The 22663-nt window shown below is 40.2% G+C and overlaps 1 protein-coding gene across 2 annotated transcripts in view; it reads right to left on the reverse strand.

Annotated features, from left to right (window-relative positions):
* Nucleotides 1–62: 62 nt before the first annotated feature.
* Nucleotides 63–22663, reverse strand: part of TEC (tec protein tyrosine kinase) — a 33773-nt gene continuing 11172 nt past the window's right edge. For both annotated transcript variants that reach the window (XM_017744561.1, XM_008641410.2), the window contains 16 exons: nucleotides 16971–17072; nucleotides 15877–15958; nucleotides 14239–14367; nucleotides 12810–12850; nucleotides 12191–12369; nucleotides 11205–11270; nucleotides 9393–9447; nucleotides 9150–9229; nucleotides 8494–8627; nucleotides 7608–7682; nucleotides 6650–6821; nucleotides 6271–6487; nucleotides 5670–5734; nucleotides 4593–4711; nucleotides 4097–4254; nucleotides 63–1163 (listed from right to left, as the gene is read on the reverse strand). In XM_017744561.1, coding sequence (XP_017600050.1) covers nucleotides 1086–1163; nucleotides 4097–4254; nucleotides 4593–4711; nucleotides 5670–5734; nucleotides 6271–6487; nucleotides 6650–6821; nucleotides 7608–7682; nucleotides 8494–8627; nucleotides 9150–9229; nucleotides 9393–9447; nucleotides 11205–11270; nucleotides 12191–12369; nucleotides 12810–12850; nucleotides 14239–14367; nucleotides 15877–15958; nucleotides 16971–17072 — 1752 coding nt within the window. In that variant the 3' untranslated portion in view covers nucleotides 63–1085. The remainder of the gene's footprint in view (nucleotides 1164–4096; nucleotides 4255–4592; nucleotides 4712–5669; nucleotides 5735–6270; nucleotides 6488–6649; nucleotides 6822–7607; nucleotides 7683–8493; nucleotides 8628–9149; nucleotides 9230–9392; nucleotides 9448–11204; nucleotides 11271–12190; nucleotides 12370–12809; nucleotides 12851–14238; nucleotides 14368–15876; nucleotides 15959–16970; nucleotides 17073–22663) is intronic.

Here is a 22663-nt window from a genome sequence, read left to right on the forward strand (position 1 = left end):
TGTGAACAATTAGTTTGACTTATGATGCACTGACAGTAAATTATAGGCTACACATCAGTTGGTTCCAAACAATAGTTAGCATTCAGTTTATTTACACACACATGCAGTATGATATCTTCTGTTATGAACAGAAAGGTTAGATCACTGTATGTACAGACAACAGACAGAAACACGAGCCCTTCTTAAACACACTTGAGAATTCCTCTCATTTACAACCCCCTGTATAGAATTGTGTGTTTAAGTGAAGGTAGGACAAATTTGTGCTTGAATATTTCAAGCCAAAACCCCCCCACTTTATATAAATAAATGCACTGAACTGATATATTTACAGTACATACAGCATATAAATTATTTTATAATTAATCCAAAACATGGTACTAGGGTTCACTGGCAGCTAGTTGTGCTGAATCTTGGACTTATTTTTCATTAGTAACATGAAAACTAAGCATGGGAGGTCTCTGGTAAGCCAAGCTTACAAAGGCTCCAGGCATATCACAGCTCATGAAGCAGAGCTTTCAGAGTGTTATGCTAAACCGAGGGCTGTGCTGGTAACAACTTACTATGTGCAAATCAAAGAGGTGCATTTCATCTTCTTGATAAACGCCCATCAACCACGAAAAATAATGTTTCTGGAGAATCTCTGGAAACATTTCAGTGTCAGTAAAAAGCCATTTATAGATACCTTCTGTTTTTATGCATGCAAATCACTACTAATGCTACTGCCCACGTAGAGAGAAACCCAAAAATGTGGATTGTATGTACATGAACCCAACCCACTAAATGCAAATGAGGTTCCTGGCCTCTGGCCACATTTTCTCCCTCCATAAAGAGCTCAATTTTACAGCTATGCAATGCTGACTTTTCAGAGAAAATACAGAGATTGCTAATATTGCTGAAGATATTGTGCTCATTTCCCAACAGAATGTAAAACTCTCCTTGTGCTGGAGTGGATCAGACGTTACAGGTTCCCCACATTGTTTAGCAGCACCCAACAGCTTACAGGATCAAGCTCTTAAAAAGAAACTATGAAGCCACATCTCTGGAAAGTGCCTTATTTCCGCTGCTTGTGCTTCTGTTGTCTTTTTTCAGAAAGCATCTTCGCCCTCTGCAATGTCAATGATTGCATGAAGCAACTCTTCAAAAGTCGGGCGTTCCTCTGGTTTCTAAAATAAAAAGCATGCATAACTGTGATCAGAAATCCATAAAGTTATGTTGATTTTGATAAATTACTGGTCACATCATCATTCTTTGGCAAGGAATTTATCATTTCATTAGGTATGAAATGAAAAGATATTTCCTTGTCTGGATTTTGGGACGTGTCACAGTCTCAGTAAGCAACGCCTTTTCTTTATGCTTTGAAAAAGCGTAAATAGGTGTTGCTGAACTACACTCCTCATATAATTCATTATTTTGCATAGTTTTGCACATTTTCTCTTCCCCATTCCCACCCTTCCCCAATGAACTGCTCCAATCTTTCTTTATGCAAGTTGTTCATGTTCCTAAGAATTTTGGGTGCCATTCTCTTACGCCTCTTTTATATCAACTTTATTTTCTGACCTGTGAAATGAGACTGTGTCACAGATTTATGCACAGGCATCTTTCATCTACTCTATTTTCCATGCAGTTCCTTATGTCTTATAACACCCTGCTTGTTTTGTTTACTTAAATGTTGAGTCATCATTCCCGGGGGTATTTAAAAGATGTGTAGATGTAGCTCTTGTAGACATGTTTTAATGGCAGACTTGCCAGTGCTGGGTTAATGCTTGGACTTCATGAGCTTAAATGTCTTTTTCAAGCTAAAGGGTTCTATGATTCTATGATTGTGGCAACACACTGAGGTAGTCTCTTCGCTGACCTTGCTGACACAGTTAATTTCACATCTCCTGAACATCTGGGTAACTTGCACTTTTCCTCCATTTATTTGCATTTCTATTTGCATGACCTGATGAATCTTGAAGCCTTGGTAGTATTTCAGTCTACAAACCATTAATAAATTTATTAAACAAGGACTGAGGTACCTACAGTTAATCATATTTCATGACAAAGATCAACAGAATCTTGCCATTACTTGGGCTCTGCTTGTGATTTGTAAAGTTTCTCTCTCTCCCACATGATGACTGATAAGATTTTCATGTTAATAACCCCTGCTAAAACCAACAAATTTTTAAGCAACTTGTTGATGTTCATGTAAGTCCTATAAACACATATCAATACTCAAAGAACATCAACAAATTATCATTGTCTTCCTGATAACTTATTCTTCCATTTTAAGGACCATTTCAAGCAGGTTACCAAGTACAAACAAAATGTAATACTCTGTAGTTTCCTGGCTCCTTTGAATAGCTTTTTCGAGCTACAAATATGTCTGTCATTCCACAACTCTCCAGAACACTTTGTTTTCAATCTATTTTTTTCTGAATTAAACCAGCTGGTTTGTAAGCTTTAGATCTCCACCAGTTGATAAGTAACTGCTCTCTATTCCAGCATCATCTTCTCCAAGACAGTATGTCATCTTTATTACTGGAAAAGAGCAGTTTTTCTGCAGCACACCCTGTGGCAAAGACTAACTGGAAATAAATCACAGAATCACAGGACAGGTCACACTGGAAGGGACCACAGTGGGTCATCTGGTCCAACCTCCCTGGTCAAGCAGGGTCATCCTAGACCACAGGACACAGGATTGTGTCCAGATAGGTCTTGAATATCTCAAGTGAGGAAGTCTCCACAGCCTCTCTGGGCAATCTGCTCCAGCATGTGGCCAGCCACCTACACAGTAAAGAAGTTCTTCCTCGTATTCAGGTGGATCTTCCTGTGCATCAATTTCTGCCCATTGCCTCTTGTCCTATTGCTTGGCACCACTGAGAAAAACCTGGATCCATCCTCTGACACCCTCTGTGCAGATACTGACAGACTTTGATGTGGTCTCAGTTGTCTTTTCTCAAGGCTGAACAGCCCCAGCTCCCTCAGCCTTTCCTCACAAGAGAGATGCTCCAGTCCCTAATCATCTTTGTTGCCCTCCACTGGACCTGCTCCAGGAGCTCCATGTCTCTCATGTCCTGAGGAACCCCGAGCTGGACACAGCACTCCTGATGTGCCCCACCAGGGCTGAGTAGAGGGGCAGGATCAGCTCCCTTGACCTGCTGGCAATGCCCTTCCTAACGCAGCCTAGGATACCATCAGCCTTCTCATCCCCATGGGCACATTGCTGGCTCATGGACAGCTTGTTGTCCACCAGGACCCCCAGGTCCCTCTCCACAGAGCTGCTTCCCAGCAGGTTGACACCCACCCTGTACTGGTGCCTGGGGTTATTCCTCCCCAGGTGCAGGACCTTGCACTTGCCTTTGTTGAATCATGCAGCTTTTTACACCCTTGGTTTCCTCAATTACTCTCTCAAAAGCAGAGACAGCTCATTAAATGCACCTATCCTCTCAGAGACTTACTATTTTAGTACTACAAAAACTGTTTTATTCCAATTTAGTTTTATACTGATTTCAGTTTGCTGCCTCTTTGACCTCTATGAATACTGTACAGTCAATATCTTTATGGGTTAGGACAATTAATACTACAGTATACTTTAATCTTTTCTTTAAAACCTTCAGATTTGTATTTACATTCAACTGCAAGTTAATATTTATTTCCTGTATAATTGACATTCAGATAATGAAGTATTCCTTTAAAAATATTTTCAGTCACTTTAGCATGGTTCTGTAATAAACTGAGGCAATACAAAATCAGATTCTCCACCTCTAGGCCTTTCTTGACTGATTTTTTTTTTGTTGTTAGCAGTATTTGTATGCACAGATTTGTATGCACAGCACAGATTTAGGAATGATTTAATTTCATTACTAAATGCCTTTGCATACTTAATCTGACAGTTCATTTATTTCATAGAAATTTCTTCAGTGCTTTATCTTATCACAGCTCTAGCTCAGCTGCAAACCAGGAGGAGATCTTTGTCTTAAGAATACGCACATTAATAGCTGAGAGAGCTGGATACACTCAGAACGCCGCTCTAGAGGAGATAACTGCTGTTTCTAGATCAACCTTTATTTCAACTCAAAGGCAAAAAATTTTAAAAATATATATAAATATATACCTCCTGCCAGCACATCATCATCATTTCATACATCTGCTTACAGGCCAGTTTGGGGCGATACAAGCGATGTCCTTGGCTAACCATTGTTACCACTTCATAGTTGGAGCTTTTTTCAAAGGGCATTTTTCCTTCTGTATATACTTCCCACATGAAAACGCCTGGGGGAAAAAACAAGAAGAAGAAAGTAACTAACTTCATAAACATATGTGTTTATTTTGAGCCCTGGACTCAGGATTTCTGATAGATAAATAGTTTGAGATCCATATTGTAGACACTGTTCACATGTGTCATCACTGAAGACATCTTATTCTAGCAGCATGGGTTTTAATGAACAACAGCACTAAATGTGTCTGTGGAACTTTATCAATAATAAAACCATGGTAAATGGTTTCTCTGAGCTTCTTCTCAGGTGTCTGAATCCTTCCCAATTACCGAAGCTTAACTGCTATTGATAAAACATAAAAAATGCACTTTCTTTCCATGACGAATGTCTTACCGAAGGACCAGACATCTGACTTGCTGCTGAATCGGCTATAGTTAAAGACTTCTGGGGGGCACCATTTCACAGGAAATTTAGCCCCTGAAGAACTTGTGTACTGGTCATCAAGGACATACCTAAAAAATACCAAACAAACCACACAAAAAAACAACCAACCAACCAACAAACCAACCAAACAAACAAAAAAACAACAACAAAAAAAGGCAGACATTAGTCAGCCTCCAAACCTGCAAATATTAGAAGCTCATATTGCCACCTAATGGCCATGGATGTTAGCATCATGCGATAAAAATAGCTTCCCTGGGGGCAGAACTACAGCTTCAACCATGACTCAGATCATTTTTCATATTACCTCAGAGTCCTTTCTTGTGATTTATTAGCTATACAACACAGGTCTACGCCACCTGTAAGTTACACATCTCTATTATGAGAGAAAATGAGGCAAAAGCAGAAATTTCATGTTCTGTTTTTCACCAGCCAGTCTGGGTTCAGATGTCAGGGGACATAGAAGTTCAGCAACACAGAGATGTGGTGAAAGTCAAACCACGGTGCTTTAACACCTTTCTTGGAAGAGCTGCTCCCACCACTGCCTCACCAACACATCACCCACGCAGGTGCTAACAAGGGCAGGAAATTAACACCCCTCCAGATCTCAGCATCTGACCGGCTACCACAAGCATCTCCCAGCCCTTCAGCTAGCATGATGCAACTCTGAACCATCTATCCCAAGAGAATCCCAAACTCACTGAACAGCCTCTTTCTAACACCTATTCAACCAAAATACAGATTAACTATTATCTCTGAAGCAGCTCTGCTCTCTGAAACACAAGCTCCAATATGTCTTTTTTAAAATGAGTAAGGAAATCAACTCATGACCACAGAACAAGCAAGCATTAAAGGCACTAGAAAAGAAAAAGGCAAAAAAAAACCCCACCAAAGGCTGTTCCCTATAGGGGTCAAAAAAGATCATTTTTGTATGCAATTTTGCTTGGTCTGTGTTGCCTTTGGGCTAAGTACAAGGGTTAGGTGAATTTTTCCAAATCTCCATAAATACATTTGCACACTCACACATACCTTGTCATTCCAAAATCTGAGACTTTGACCACTCCTGAGTCACTCACCAAGCAGTTCCTGGCAGCCTGCAAGGGGAATGGTTAGAGCTGGATGAAAAACTTGGAGTCACTTGCAGACAAATTACGGCAATCAAATCAGGTTTTTGTATTCATTGCTTAGCAAGTTAAACCATATACCAAGTTCAGTGGTATATTCTCATTATAAAAAGTATATGTGCATCTACTCTTGATAGTACCATTTTGACAACTATACTACTGTGTAAAAAATCACCAGAAAAAAATTATTGTCTCAAGGGATTAATGTGTGGTGAAAATGGCATCAATATAGAACGGAGATAAGCTATTATATCAGCACAAACTGCTACTGTTTATAAAAATTTCAGAGAGATTTTATTCCATTTTCTTGGGAGAGAAAAACTTCTCATCATTTTCTGTACAGAGCAGTTTTAGAGACTTGATTAGACCCTAAAAAGCCAACTTCATCCACTCAATTTTCTGCAAGAACAGAAGCAGTTGTAAACAAACAGGCTGGTTCAAAAAGGAATAGGTACGTTCAAAACCAAAAATTTCAAAGAGGAGTGTATTGCCTAATGGGAAGTTACCAGGTCTCTGTGGATAAAGCTGTTTCTCTCCAGGTACTCCATTCCCTCACATACATCTTGGCACATAGTAAGCAGAGTGTCTTTACTCAAAACTCCCCGTTTTTGTCTCAGGTAATTGAGAAGGCAGCCATGCTCCATGAACTCTGTCACGATGTAAATGGGCCTCTGTTGTGTGCACACACCATACAGCTGAACTAGTTTAGGATGTGTTAGCTTCCTGAAAAGATTGAGATCATGCTGTTAGTACTTCCTCCACCCAGTGCTAGTTCTCCACCACACAAAACTGCAGAAATACCACCTCCCCCAGTGTTTATTTATAATCAGTATACAGCATCAGAGGCCTAGGACTGGAAATCAAAGTGCCAAGCACACAACTCACATCATCACTTTAGCTTCTTCAATGAAATCCTCTTCATACATCGCACCTTCCCGGATTGCCTTGATGGCCACTTTGTACTGCGCCCTCCACTTGCCAAGGCGCACCACGCCGAACAGACCGCTGCCCAGCTCTCTCATGAATGTCAGTTCTGCGGGATTAATTTCCCACTTCTCTATAAAACAAAACAAATTAACAAAGAGTTAAGGAACCTACTGAGCTGGTAGAGGATAAGGAAGAGGAAAGGGAAACTGGATTAGTAGCAAATTAAGGAATTTAGGTAGAAAATGTCTTAGAATCAACTTGAAATCTGAAGACTTTCAGACCTCACAAAACAAACTTTTAGGTATATGTGACCTTTAAGCAACTCCTGACTCACACAGACGCCAAAATTCAAACTTTCCTGAGGCCAGTAGTTACGTACTGATACTATCAAGATTTGATTTCAACAAAATGCCACCACAGAAAGTTGTGCCAATGAACAGAAGTTGCTCACACCACCTGGTATGCCATGCTTGAAAAATGGCTATTACAAATTTATATTTTAAAAAAGTAACCCCTCAACAAAGATCAAAGGGTCAAATTTGAGTCAGAAGTCTGGAGACTAATGAAGGAGCCAAAGGCACAGCTCGCTAATAAGGCAGAGCTCAGGGTATCCATGGCAGAAAGCATGAAGGAAAATACCAAATTCCCCTGGAGCACCTGTGACACATTCTGCCTCTCTTCACTGCTGTCCCTGGCACTACACACCCTGGCACACCACCAGCCGTGGTGCCTTTGCACACTGATACTCTGTGCAAGGGTCTTGAAAGTACTACTACTACGACCAGTGTTTAAGTTCACATAGCCAATCACAGCACAGAATTATACCTTTTCAAAACTTTTAGAAAGTATTGTAGCATCTTAGCATACATAAAATCATTAGAAAATACATGTGTAGATGAACATAACAGGCAATCACCATAGCTGAATCCTGCCGTTGTTGGTGCTGTCGTCTTCTTTGGGGTCACTGGGTAACGCAGCCTGGTAACGAGACCTGAGGTTCAATGATAATTCAAGAGACACAGTTTACTTCTGAAACAGCACCAAGCAGCAACTCAGCCTCTTGTTCACTGAAGACTCCAAGTAAAAATATGTCCAAAAATCAGTTATAATAAATGAAAAGTGGGGGTATGTTTTTGGGGTGTATTTTCCAGAATGTCATCAGAAAATGCTGGGCCATCTGAGTTTGATGTAAAGATCTGGAAACTGTCGCTCATGAGCGAGATTTATGCACAGACCAGACTTGAAAAAAAGAAGTATTAGTATCTGTGCCTTGAACCCAATTCCTATACTCTCCCCATTCCATCACACAGTGGGCAGAGACCAGCATCAGCCATCAGCTATGGATCTGGAGTAGGGATTTTCTAAATAACACATTACTGTTCTCCCCAGCTGTTTGCTATATGGAAATGTTAGATCATTTCAAGTGGCAGCGACCAGCAGGTGAAAAGCTAGGGCCTGGAGAGTATTCTGGGTACCATCCCTATCCATCTGCTGTGGGTTACAGGCAGCTGATAGAAGCACTATGTGGAGCTAAGTAAGCAATTTTTCCTGACTTGATACAGCTACTCTTCTGTTACTCCGGGCACAGTAAGATTTTATACTACATATATATATATATATATGTACACACAAAACCTTTCAAATTATTGTCCATATTGAAATACCATGAAACCGCAGTTGTTCATGACTTCCCTGGAAAGGAAGGATCCACAACCCCCTCAAAAATTTCATTAAAACATTAAAATGTCTCAAACCCCTTTTCAAATCAACCTTAAGTGACAGAAAGAATCCAATCTGTCTACCTGCTGCGTTATGGCTGTGATATTCAATTATTTCTGGAATGGAGTTAAAGACATGTTTTTCTGCGAGGTAGTACTGTTTTGGTGATGTCACTGTTTCTTTTATATGGTAGTGTCTTATTCCTGATGAACCTTCCCTGGAAAAATAATAACAATAACAATTAGTAATAATATCATGCCATTTATTGTGAATTTTTTAAGAGGAACACATTGACAAGGAAAAGTAAACTGAAAGGGCCAGCACAGGTGCCCAGTACTACATGCTTTGGGAATAGCTTGAATATCAAACATCCTAAGTACTGGCAACTTGCCTTCATCTCAGTGCTCAAACCAAGTTGAAGATTAACCCAGAAAAGGTTAATTTTCAGCCCAGCTCACACATGTGGATACAAATGCAGGCTGGCAGGAGAGAAGAGACCAAATGGGGTGGGAAGGCAAAACCTTTTTTGAGTGGGGGTTAAGGTCTACACTGGATTAAACCAAATGGGACCTAACCATGGAGTTGAGAAGTTCATTTCAGTCACCCATCTTTTCTGTCACAGCAGCCCTTGTTTCTTTACTGTATACTCCCCTGGGCTTTCCCCCAGCCAGTGAATTTGGATACGGATACAAAGAGATTCACACAAGACAAGGTGTGCAGAGAAGCCATAGGAACTCACCCTCCAAATTTTGTATAAAGGGAAACAGTATACAGCCCAGGCTGACTGGAGTCTCTCACCACAAAACCACCTTCTTTATCCTAAAACACAAGCACATTGACAGTTTTGTGCAACTGGTTTTAAGCTACGTGACTCTTTCACTTGGTTCCAGGATATGAACTTGCCAAAATAAGCCTCTGCTTTAACTAAGAAGGTATTTGAATTTAATTTCACTGTTGATACTGCAAGGGTGGATGTGCTCACCTCATTTCTGAGGAGTTGCTCTGCCTTGCTTCTGTTCAGGTTTCGGCTGTACCACCTGCAACACAACATCAGCAAATAAAACTTCCTCAAGGTGCATGATTTACCTAAAATGCCTTAAGCAAAGTATTATGAAGCTAGAGATTAAATAATTTTATGATAAATGAAGATCAAGAATTGAACCTTTGATAACATGCAAAAATCAGTCTCTACTACATTGTTCAGTTATCCCATAAAAATGCCCTGAAACAAATCCAGGGAGATCCCACAAAAGCCCATAAAACTCAGGGAACTGCTGTAAGTTTTGGGAAAACCACTTGTCCAACACACCCAGGCTGACGGCAGTAGTTGCTGTGAAGAGCAGCCCAAGGGGAAGGCTGGCAGCCCTGGGGAAGCAGCTGCCTGCGCACCGGTCAAACCACCCGCAGAGCTGCCTGTCAGACTGCTCTGTCATTCAGTATCTCCATACTTCTGGGCTTCCAGGGAGGACCCACCTAGCAAACGGGAGGCTGAAATTATGAATTAAGTGTCATGGTTGCACATCTCTGAGCTCTGTGCTGCATGGGCAGATTAAAGCAGCCACAGAAGCGCCAGCATGCCAGCCAGTCACAGAGAATAATAAAAAAAGGAAAACCAGGCAGTTTGCAAATGGTGAGGTGCAGTTATTTTGAGCTATGCTGGTACGGCAGTAACCAAGCAGGGAAGTGGCACAGCAGCCTTTAATCAGATTCTGCCTGTTCTGGAGATAGTGGTTTCTTGCAGTTGGTACATGACCTGGAGTAACGCTCCCTGGACTGTGCAGTGACTCAGAATTACAGCCCCAAGGTGGTAAAAGCACAAAATGGCTGGACCAGATAAGGCAGTCCAGTTCCTTCCTTCCCTTTCTGTCAGCCCTGCAGACCCGCCCAGAGCAGAGCAGAGCTCTTAGCAAGAGTTTCTAAGATGAGAAACCAACAAAGAATTCCCTCTAGTCAAGCTAAGGGCAAAATCCCAGATGAAATTCTACCTTCTGTCAAAACATGGCAGTAGGAGCCGTATGTAGCTGAGAGTAAAGTTTTGGAGCTACTAATGTAGCTTGGAAAATTGGTTTTATTTACTACTTTCTTACAGCTCCATTTTATCTAAAAGTCATGAAGTATGTCCTAAATTCTCAGGCACAGCAGTTTATGCCGTAATGATGTTTGAGTATCAAGAACAGGTTTGGAGACTATAATGTTAAATTTTACCCTGATGTTCTTCAGTAAGTGCTACCTAATTAAACATCAACTGGAAAACGCATTAAAAAAAAAAAAGCTAGACATTTATAGCTGTTAAGCTATATGCATATATCAAAACCTAAAATGCACCAAATCACATATTTTCTTGAAAACTAGAGCTTCCAGAATATCCAATCTTTTATGTTTCCTTGGAGTGATTTTCACTGTTTTCTCCCCTACTGTTTACTGCTACGAACTTTGGATAAACATGTGACTTTACTATTAAAACAACATTTAGCACACTTATAATGGGTAAATTTCCTTCAAAGTTTCCCTTTGTCTACCAGAGAATTAAGAGGGTTTTTTTTGCTTTAACAGTGATAGCCTAAATACTACATGCGTGATGGCTGTCTCACTGACTTGACCCTACATGATAAATCCCACCATAATCAAGGAGGAGAATCTGAAAAAATATATGCCTATTTCAGTTGTTTAAGTTTAACCTCTAGGTGCTATCGTATGTGAACAGTTGCTTTCAAAATGCTAAAAACACACTGTCATTCTTGAAGCATTGGTTTCATTTTATGATATCTCAAATTTTAATCAAACATTCACTTACTCATATTGATCAAGGTTGTTGGACTTCTTTCCTGTTACATAGTTGCTTGGAATATATCCTTGTTTTCTAAAAAAATACAGAATATATAATATGGGTGAAAACATGTCAAGAAGACAGTTGTTTCATTCTGCTAATTACCAGAGGTCTCTCAGTGTAATTTATTCATTACTGACCCACCCACTCTACTACTGATTATTCAGAAACTAATTTTCCACATCAGCAGAAAACTTTCACTTTCAGCATCCCTAGAAAAGTGTTGTGGGCAGCAGAAGTGTCCAAGAAAACCAGCAGAAGGGGTGAAGGAGAGTGAGTAACCCTCTGCTGCTCTGTCACTCTTCTGCACTCAGAAGTCTCAGTCAGTCACGGGAAATATGCCTGGAGCCTGACACAGCCTGATAACTCACAATTACCCATAACATATGGCAACAGGAACCTGATAAATATTGAAATATGAAAACTTTCATCTTTGAAACCGCATTCTAATACAGGGGATGTGAAGTTGTAGTCATTACAGCATCTCACTGCAATTCTCTCTCAACTTATTCAAAGATTGTCCCTAATGATCCAGCTATTAAATAAAATGATGACTATTCAAGTCTGGAAGTTGGAGCCTGCTGAGCTAAATGCTAACCATATTGCTCCCTAATGACATGTTCCCCAGGGAAGTGGGAATACTATACCAGTCTAGTGAGGTTTTAAAGGATGGCTGGTGCTTTAACTGGGGAATCATAAAATTGGAAAGTAAACATAATTGGAAAGCCTTCCAGTTCTACAGCTGTCTTTGCAATTGGGTTCCACAATCTATCTATCAAGTACTGCACTTTTTAAAATTGGTTTCTGCATGAGAATACATGGATGAGATTTCAGACCCGGGCCTAATGTGGGGTCTAATGCAGTTATTTGTTGACACATAGTCAATATAAACTTCTACAACATGAAAATAGCCTCATGAACTTCATAACAAAGAATAAGGAACTCATTTTTACCCATATTTGTCTCTCGCCTTCCACCAATGAATGTCGTTCTTCTCAATCACTGTATATTCTTCACCTTTCTCTAATCTTAAATCATGGTGTTCTGTAGGTTCAAAGTCATACATTGCTACCACTATCTCCTCCTCTTCATTCCCATTTTCTTCAACAGGAACAGGGGGTGGAGGCCTTCGCTGAAAACAACACAGCATTATTATCATCCCACCCGGCTCCATTTTTCCACCTCATTCACCCTTACCATCACACCAGTGCATCCTGGAGGCAAAAGCTGGTCTAGTCCTGTGGTGTCCTGGGGGGCAGCTGGGGTACGTGGCAGCAAACCATGCAGTGCTATCTATGGGGTTGGTTTGTGCTGCCCTGCAGCTGCAATTAAAGAGCAAAGCTGGCTGGCATTTGTTTTTTGCCCACATTTTCCCACCAGCAGTACAGATACAGCTAATAGATGCAGCTACATTTCAGTGGGATTTTTTTCATCCTGAGATGCCTGCATGATCCCCATTGATGCACACAGATATAGACCTTTGCTCCAGGATATGGCAAATATTTTGAGAAATGTAAGCTCTTTTTCAAAAAGCAGCAATTATGTATTCAATATTTTAAAGGTTCTACCTACCGCACTTTTTTCTGGCATTGAAGAGGACAATCTCATTACATCTAGAAACAAAGCACAGGAGACGATTTATGCCTATGCATTTAGCTATAAATTTAAAAACTAAATAAAAGGTTTACATTTCAGATAAGGCTTTAATGCCTTAACAAGCCTTCAGTATGGCTTAGAAATTCAGAAAGCAAAGACAACTCCAATTAAGCTATGGGAAAAATGATTAAATATTCTTGCAAAAACTAAATCAGCCAGCAGGTTACATTGACCACAGATTTGGCAACATCTCTGCCATACCAGACCATGCCACAAAGAACCCTGAACCAGCCCTCAGATGCAGAAATTAATGAGACATAAAAAAGGCATAGAGATAAAAAAAAGCATAAGAAAATGAAGCAGTGTGCTAGTCACCATGATGACCTAAAAGTCTGTTAGTATTAACATCTGCCCTTTAAAAAAAATAACCCCCTGATTTTTGCTTTGTTAAATAATGCATAACAGTCGTATGTATTTTCTTATTGCATCTCTCAGATCCAAAATTATTTTTCTCCTGCACTGCTTTTTTTAGACATTTAAAAGGCTGAGCTATATGTCATGCTTTTCGTTCTGCTGAATCAGATCAGCCACTGTTAATTCTGCAAGTCTTCTAATGCAACTAAATCCCCTGATCCCCCCCACTGCCTGTGCTGACGTAAGAAATCATCGGGTACCACAGATTTAACTGGGAGATAAGCAATGGCTCAATTTCTTTTTCTACTATGGAATTTTCCTTAAATTGAGGAGTAAATAATTACTAGAGCCTTTGTTGGACAATATTGCAGTGCCTCAGCAGTGCATGCTACAGCACCCACTGTTGAAGCAGCAGCACCTGCAATCTGGATGCTGGAAGATGCAGTGCCTACAGAAGTCACAGCTCATCCAGGTTCAGCACAGGGACGTTTACAAACCTCTGAGAAAAGTCAGTCCAGTGTCTGCAAACACATTAAACCTTCCTGTATCATTTTTAGCTTGGTGTAGTAACATTGAATGCAATGCAGTTATTATTCTTTCACATGGATATGCAAAGGTTTTAACAAATAACTGAAGAGCTGGCAAGATTTCTAGCTGAATCTTTTTCACCATAAAGTTTTCTCCTCAGTCTGAGGTAAAAACTTGGTCCAATCAGTTTCAAATGGGAGAAAAAAAAAAAACAAATTCAGCAACTTCAATCATTCCTTTCGGATTTCTCTAAACATTTTTTTTGGCAAGGATATTTTGCTGGCTTCTGTTTTTTTACAGAATACTTAGAAATTAATTTTGACTTACTTAGGCACAGTATCAATGATTGATTCTGCTCTATCAATTTGCGTAACACCCAGGGCATTCAGGTGGGATGACAGAATCATATAAAAAAGCACAAAAATATGCTAGAACAACTTCATATGAAAACATATGTACTTACTGTTTTCAAAAAGACTGTATTTTTCACAGCCGGGTGCTAATTTTTCTGTCTGTCTGCAGCATTGATAAATTCCCTCTGTCCAGAATTTAGGATGATATTTTACCATTATATTGTTGTTGTTCTTTATTTCTAGAAGAAGAAAAAAAGCATATATTGAAAGATACAAAAAAAAAATCTGCAAGAGGGTAATTTTTAGTACACATTACAATATCTTTGACATGAGGCATAATCTTTGCTTGCCCTTACTTTAGCATTGCTTCTCTTGTTGCAAGCTTACATGGAGGTGATACAACAATCACAGAGGATATATTTAGGGTAATAACTTTATTCCAGGGGGGAGTGCCATACTCCCCACCTACACCAACCATCCTAGCAGGGGTTTGGTGCATCAATGAAAGGAGACCCCACACCATGCGAAGCAGTCAGGCAGCTGTGTAGGCTCTGGGAGCTTTACCTCCTCATTACTGTTGCAAGTGACTCAAATTAATCTACAAACAGTGTTCTGGAGGGAAAGACAGCAGATATTTATTCTGTGGCAAAATTCCTCAGTCCAGACTTGACCAGATGGCTCTTTACCCCATGCAATGGGCTTGCTGAGTTTCAGAGGTCACTCCTTGCCCTCTGATCCCCAGTCCAGAAATCATTTCTTATTACTTTACAGACCATCTGTAATTAGTGTGAGCATTTCATGGTGAGAGAGGACATTAAGAGGCTTTACTCACTGTGAAAGCAATTATCTGATCACATCTCAGCAGAGATACCTCCTGTCTTTTTACATCAGCTTAAGGCCCACAATGTTGTCTAGCTACATCCAAACAAAACTTTTCACTGATGCCATCAACTAGCTTGGATAAACTTTTTAACTCATTGTGCAAAAGCAGAGTCAAATTCGGATTGCAGCTGCACTTCACAAAAACAAACTAGATCAGTCTTTGAGGCTCTCAGTACCTGTTATCACACCCTGTGTATGCAAGCAATGAGCTGGCCCAATAAAACATTAAAATCCGTGAATATAAGCAGCGAAAACTCTACCATTTTATTTTTGTAATTTGTTGTGGGTTGATGCTAGCCAGCAGCTAAGTACCCATGCAGGCATTCACCCACTCCCCCAACGCAGTGGGATGGAGGAAAGAATAGAAAGAACAAGAGATAAAAACTTTTGGCTTGAGATAAAGACAGTTTAATAACCAAAAGAGAGAAAAAAACAACCCAGAAGTAATGTAAAGTAAATCACTCACCATCTCCCACAAGCAGACCAGTGCCCAGCCAGCCTGCAGGCAGCAGCCAACAGGGAAGCCAAAAACCCTAATCCCTGTCTTTCTCAGTTTTTATTGCTGAGCACAACTTTATATGGCCTGAAATACCCCTTTGGTCAGTCCAGGACTGCTGTCCCGGCTGTGTCACCTCCCAGCCTCTTGCCCACCCCCAATCTACTCACTGAGCGGGCAGAGGAGGAGAAAGGCAAATCCTCCATGCTGTGCAAGCACTGCTCAGCAGTAACTACAACACCAGTACGTTTTCAACACTGTTTTGGCCACAAATCCAAAACACAGCACCCAGGTAACTCCAATCCATGCAGACAGCTCAAGCAAAAGTATCTGCCTATGTTAGATGTTAAGTATAAGCAATTCCCATTACCTTCTTTCAGGTTCCTCACCCACTGATCCCGGCTTTGTGCACTTGGTGCAAAAATGTAAAGTGTATTAGCATCATATACAACCTGGAGGGGAGAAGAGAAATAATCGAAATACATTCACCTCAATGTTAATTCATTTCTTCCTCAAGAAACAGAGGAAACAGAACAAGACAACTGACTGTTACATTTGGCAAAATTAGCGTATTCAGGCACAAATGCAGAGACTGGGACAGGTTATTAAGGTTTATTATTCAGATATGACGTTTTCAGGACAATTAAGAAGAATTTTTTTACGGTATATTATCTTGACAGCCTTCCTTAAAATGCTTGCTTCACACTTTGCTTTGTTCATTCTTCACTGTGTTTTTTCTAAAAACAGTTCAATTTAATGAATGAAAGCCACTTTGTAATTAGACATCCTGGCATCTGACTCAGTATTGCTCTGGAGTGACTCTTTTTTATTTCTCCATTGCTTGTGTTGGCAGAAAGCAAGTATTGCTCTGGGAGAAATGGGTCAGAGTCACTGCTGCTCCTCTCCAGCAGGGGAATTCCTCCTCCTCACTGCAACCATTCCCTCTATAGTAAGAAGGCACAGCATCCAACCCCCACATTTTTCTTTTTCTCCTCTAAGCACTTTGTATTCTGTGTTCATTTCCATTCAATTCACAATGAAAAAGAAAAAAAAAAAAAGCAAGAAGTTTTATTTTGATTTTCTTTTTCCTATATAATATCATGGTAGTTTAATTTAATGTGAAAGAATGAAGACAGGGAAACTGGGTTGCCAGCTTATTCGTTCCAGCAGAAGACCAGGGCAAGGCAGTTTCCAGTTAAAATTCAAGCTGAGAGGGTGGGGAAAAGAAAAAGACCAAGTGTATGCGGCCCAACACGCGAGGGAAGGGACTACAAGGGCAGCAGAGCTTGCTGGGGATGGGTTTTAACCACTGGTCCTGAACTACCTCCCACCAGCCCCAAGGAGACAGAGAATGGGCTCAGTATTTGGCATTTACAGTAATTTTAAGGGCAGTTATGTCCGAATGACTTGGTGTTGTTGAAAAGAGCACTGTAATTCATATATTTTGCATTAAAAAAACCATACCTGAAATGGATATTTATTTTGACAGGGAATAATACCATCGCTATTTACAACTTCTACACATTTAATCCTTGAAATATCCACAGATCCTTTTCTGTACTTTTTCTATAAGAGAAAAGAAAAAAAAAATTGTAAAAGATAATTATCTAGTTCTCTTTTTGTTTTTCAGCAGAGAAGTCTTGATTTCTTTTCCACTTGTAACAGTGATATCACGTAACTGGAGAAGTTGTTTGAAAACTGAGGGTATAAAGATTTGCACTTGTGCAAATGCACTGAGTACAGTAAAATTGCTTAGTGAAAAGTACCAATTCTTTCCATAGAAAGTTTCCAATCAGATGTAATCATAGGTTTTAAATACTCTTCTTTACAAAAAATAACTTGAGAAAAAAGAAGGGCTTCCACCTTTCTGAGTTTAAATTATGATTAAAACCGGTATCATCTCATCTGCTCCCTTGTTCTGTTGCTGAAGCCACCATTTGACAGTTTCTGCTGTGTTTCACTAAGTTTTCAGAGAAATCTGGATGCTACACAGGCAACACAAATCCCTGATGAGACAGAAAAAAGAAGATATGGATGTAACCCTGGACCAAACTGGAGTCTGTATTGAAGGAACTTCTATGAAGAAGGCTAGCAGAAGCCCAAAGAAGCAAGGTCAAAAGCACAGATCTAAATCTTCTCAGATTTAGTCACCTACACTGATAATGATGAACATTTGAAAGAACGCACGGGTGCTCAGCAGGTGCTGCACAGTGCATGGAAAGACAGTGTAACTCAACATTCTGGAGGGGCAGCACCTTGGAAGAACGGCTGATACTCAGAGGCAGGTGTACTGGGCTTTAGTCTACACTGAAGCCTACAGGGAGACTGTACAGTGCCACCTATGACTTTTGGGAGAACCAAATCTCTAACAGGATTCAAGTTCCTACTGGAATCTGAAACAAAACAAAAGCAGTAGCAGCTCATGGCTGGTACTGAACTAATACACATTAAAAAAATTGATTTGCCAAGCACATCCAGAACACATCCAGTACATCTTATGAAAGACTGACACTGTTCACACAATGTGGAAATAATTAGCAATTACTGAATTATTAAAGATATGCCAATCCTTACTCCGCTTTTCTCTTGGGGATGGAATTTTTAGCCCAAATAGCAGAAGTCTGGTACAATCATAAGCAACTGAAAACGCAGTCTTGTAAACAGAAGCAAAGAGCTACTTCAGATACAGCAGTTATAATTCCATCACCCTAGAAACACTATAGCTAATTATCCATTAAGTTTCATCAGCATTTAAAATGCATTTAGCACTCTGTCTCTTACGTAGATCAGTGCAGACAAAACATTCACGAAGAATTCATGTCCATCATGCTCCACATCAGGAAGAATTAAAAGGGGTAAGTTCAGATAAAGCTGCAACTGTTATTTGATACCAGAAAAACCAACACACACAAGAGAGTGGGTTTTTTACAGGGAATGTATGGGAGAATTAAGCACTTTAATCATCCATAAAGAAAAAGAGTAAAATCATAAACATTATCATGAGCTGTGCTACAAAGATTTATCATGTAACGCTGAAAAATAATTTTGTACCAAGTATGCAACCATGGATTTTTTTACCAAAAAATAATTTTAAGTCTTCTCTTTATTTTATGTTGATCACTTCCAAATTTCAGATATTCTATGATTCTATGGTATCCCCTTATTTGAACACTGAATCCCTAAAGTAAAACATACATTCATGCAAAACCCAAAAATTGTTACTGAAATCTACACCACTGGGCAGAGCAGGCAGTACTGTTTCTCCCTCTCCTTGTCACTGTGTGGCTGACCTGGCAGTTTCAGGGCTGCCAGATTAGCCGAGGTAGAACAGGAGGATCCCAGCAAGATGAGCCTTTTCATGAAGCCCAGAATTCAACACTCCACATAACTGTGCTGAAGACACCTCTCCAGATGGCTTTCTTGCACAACATGCAAAGAAGAAGAAACACTTAACCACTCCCATAACTTATCTACCCTGCTTTCTGTGTTGAGAGGGGTCATACTGCTTGGATCCCACCTGCAGGTTAACTGAGGTTGCAGGACAGATAGACAATACACACTGGAGGGGGGGTTTGTATCCAGAATCACAGAAATTCCTTAGAGGAACACACTATTTTATCAGATTCTCCCTCCTCCTGGGCTCAGAGATTTTCATGCCAATTCTGGCATTCAGTGAGTGCTCACTCAGAGGACACTGACAGGAGGACAGAGGACAGGAATACAACTAGATAACCATCTAACATATAGGGGGAAAAACATAAAGGTAATCCCCTGATGTATAGCACATCATTCTAGTAATTGTATTTCCTAAGGCATACCTTTGTATACTTTCATGATTTAGGGTGGCTCAGTTTGCTTCACCACAAGATGCTAAATTAAGCTAACTCAAAGCTGACCCACCTTACAAGTCAATCCACCTTATTAAAACTAATGTCAGGGAAGAGTCTTCCGTTTTTGCATATTTTATAGATTTAAAAAAACCCCACCCTTGCATATGTGAAATTAAATACGAATCTACTGCTCAAGACATTTTCAGATCACATCAGAAACAACAGTTATTAATGGCCACCAGCCTTCAAACTGCCAAGTGTGCAGCTCTGTTTTAGCTGAGCATTACTTATTAGTAAACTATGGGGCACAGAAGTAGGAAAGAATGACTCAAGAAGAATGTTAAAGATATCACTGCAATTCCTCTCTCCTCCCTACTTAAATAATTTCCCTTTCCAATAATAGGGCACCTTGCAGACCATAACTGTGTTGCATTTATCCTACAAGCCAAATGGGTTCTATGGGCTCTGTATCCAGCCATACAGCAGACATGAAATGCAGAATCAAGGCAGAGCTTGAAGCAGTTGGGAAGTAGAGACGCAGGGATGAGCCAGCCCTGAGAAATTCACCTATAACCACTCTTCCCAACAAGTGACCTCTGCTACAAAGAGACAAGATTAGTGCAATGGCTAATCATGCAATGCCAAAGTGTAGGAAGCAGAGGGACATTTTTAAAGGTTCTTTTTTTTGAGGTGGAAGATGGCTAACACATTAGAAGAAGGTTAGATTTACTACAGAAATAGCAGTATTCTACCAGAATATTCATGCATGCTGTCTGAATGGGATACAAGTATTCAAAGAGGATTTGGAAAAATCACAGCTCAGTGAAAAGAAGGGACCTATCAAACCTGGCCCATTTCTTTACTAAAGATAGATAGATATATGCCTCTAGAGGGAGGCCTGTAGAAGCAAATATGGTTAGAATGGTAATAAAGTTATAAAAATACTAAATCCCAATAAGTAAAACAAATAGGTAAAATATGTGATTCAAAGTCACACTAAAGGTTGGGGTTTTGTTGCGGGTTTTCTTTTTTAATGTATCTGCTTGCTGAAAATAACAAAAGGGGAGTGACTATACAAAAACTACTATACAAAGCTTTTCAAAATGCCATTCATATTTCATATTTACCTAGGTTTCAAAATATTGATTTATGGTTTTAGATGTCCTGCTCCTTGCTCACAATGGGGATGGCCAAGTCTTACTTCCATACAATTCAAAAATAATAAGCTATTCCTATTTTTTTAACATATTAAACAGTAATATGAAGAAGTCATAACACTAGAACTGTGTGGGATTACACGATTCCTTAAAAAAAAATTATCTTAGAATACAGTAAGACAAGAAATACCCAAGTGTTAGATAAGTGTACAATCAAACAGCTGATCCTCTGTACATTTGGAATTACTCCTCTGCTGAATACAGAAGCTTTACAGCTTCAAAAGCCCATATCCTCGCTATCAGATAAAAATATTTCTTTGGTGTATTTCCTCTTTGCTGACGAACATATTGCACTGCTTACCCTCACAGAGATATGTGTGTATGTGGGGGTGCTGAACAATACAAGGGACATTAGACTTGGAAAAAAAAGCCTCAATGAAAACATGCAAAAGTCAACCTAGCTGGCAAGAAACATCTAGATTTTTTCTCCCCCATGCTGTCTCGCTCTCTCTTTCCTTGTTGTTCATATTATATCTGTCTTTCTTTCTTCCATGTCTACCCCCATGTAGGAAATCCTGAGGTCATCAGCATGTGACCCATGGAGCTTGTGCTCTCACAAGTGTAGCAGGTCACAGCACTACTTTCATCTCCTTTTATGGAGCTGCTCTTCGACTTTGCAAAACCACAAAAAGCCTGGCTAAGCCAACACTGCTTGTAGACAGCTGCTTGGTAGACTATGCTCCCAGAACCAAATGTATGGGTATTTTCATTTTTGAGTTCTTTGCAGGGAGGGAGGTTGCGCTTTCAGGTTTTTGGGTTTTGTTTCTTTTAATAGCATTGCCATTTATTAATAAGAAGCACTGACTGGATACTTCTGCAGCTCCCTCTTGAGGCAAGCAATTACTGATTATGCAAATATAATTACTGTAGCTAGGTGTTAGGTGGTCACACTTTCCATTCCTGTATTTTCCAGTGTGTCAGATACATTGAACAACACCCTTCTCCTTTCAATTATTTTTTTAAATTAGTATTTTAAGAAAAACAAATATGAAGTATTTTTATTTACCTTTTGAAAATGGCTAGAATGGATATGAAAAGCAAGAGGTGATTACTGTTCTGATTTAGGCTGACCTGATTCAGTATCTGGCTGCTCAGCAGATGTTGATGACCAGCACTGGAGGGACCAAAAAGCACAAAAAATAAATTCTATGTCATAGCACTGATACAACTTCCTAACCATGACTACAGTGCATTATCTGTAACTCACTCTTCTCCTGCAGTGGAGAGGCAGTCAGCCAAACAAGCACAACTGCAGTTACACTACATTGCTGCCGCCACATAAAAGTAAAGGCCACATAATAAATCAGCCAGGTCTCCACCCGTATCAGGCCCTAAACAACCTACAACCTTTCAGCTGTCAAAATAACTGCCATACCTTCATAACTTCAGGTTCTTTCAGACAAGTCTTCTCTTCTTGGTTTTTTGTGAAGTCCATATTCACAGAGCTCTTGGTCTGCCCAGCCCAGCTGTATCTTTCTGTCCTGTTTTCTCCCTACTCAGGACCATCCTCTGGCTGCTGGGTGAGTGACACCTTGCATTCAGCCCTAACTCAGCCCCCCATGCTGTCTGAACACCAGACTCGGACAACCTGAGCCAAGGAGAGAAGAGAGCCCAAGTCCACGGGTATCACAGGCGAGTGAGCAGAGCCCAAGACCCAGGAGGTCACCCAGCCAAGGCACCAGCTGCTTTAGCTACTTTCTCAAGGTTCAGATGACGGACCCCCAAACTACAGAGCTGAGAGGGTTTTTTTGTCTTTTGAGATTCCAGTACATCTCTCTGCTTTAAACAATTGCTGTTCTGCTTACTAACCCTTCATCACTGGCTTTTGAGAGCCTCATCCCTCCTGCTGCTCCTGCCCTGAACCCCACAGGCAGATCCACATCTTCCTTGAAACTTACTGCCTCAAACCAGATGCAGCACTGCAGCTGATGCCTTATTGTCCAATTATAAGGATTTGGAGTTATGTTTTTTCATCCTAATGTAACGTTTCCCTTTTGCACAGCAACAAGGTATCATTGATGCATATCCAGTTTATGATTCATGATCCTGTAACCCAGGTCCTGCTGGGGACAGCCTGACACTTGGCTACTTATTCCCGTTCTGCATCTGA

This window comes from Corvus brachyrhynchos, unplaced genomic scaffold (genome assembly GCF_000691975.1).
Source record: "Corvus brachyrhynchos isolate BGI_N302 unplaced genomic scaffold, ASM69197v1 scaffold17, whole genome shotgun sequence".
Classification (NCBI taxonomy): Eukaryota; Metazoa; Chordata; class Aves; order Passeriformes; family Corvidae; genus Corvus; species Corvus brachyrhynchos.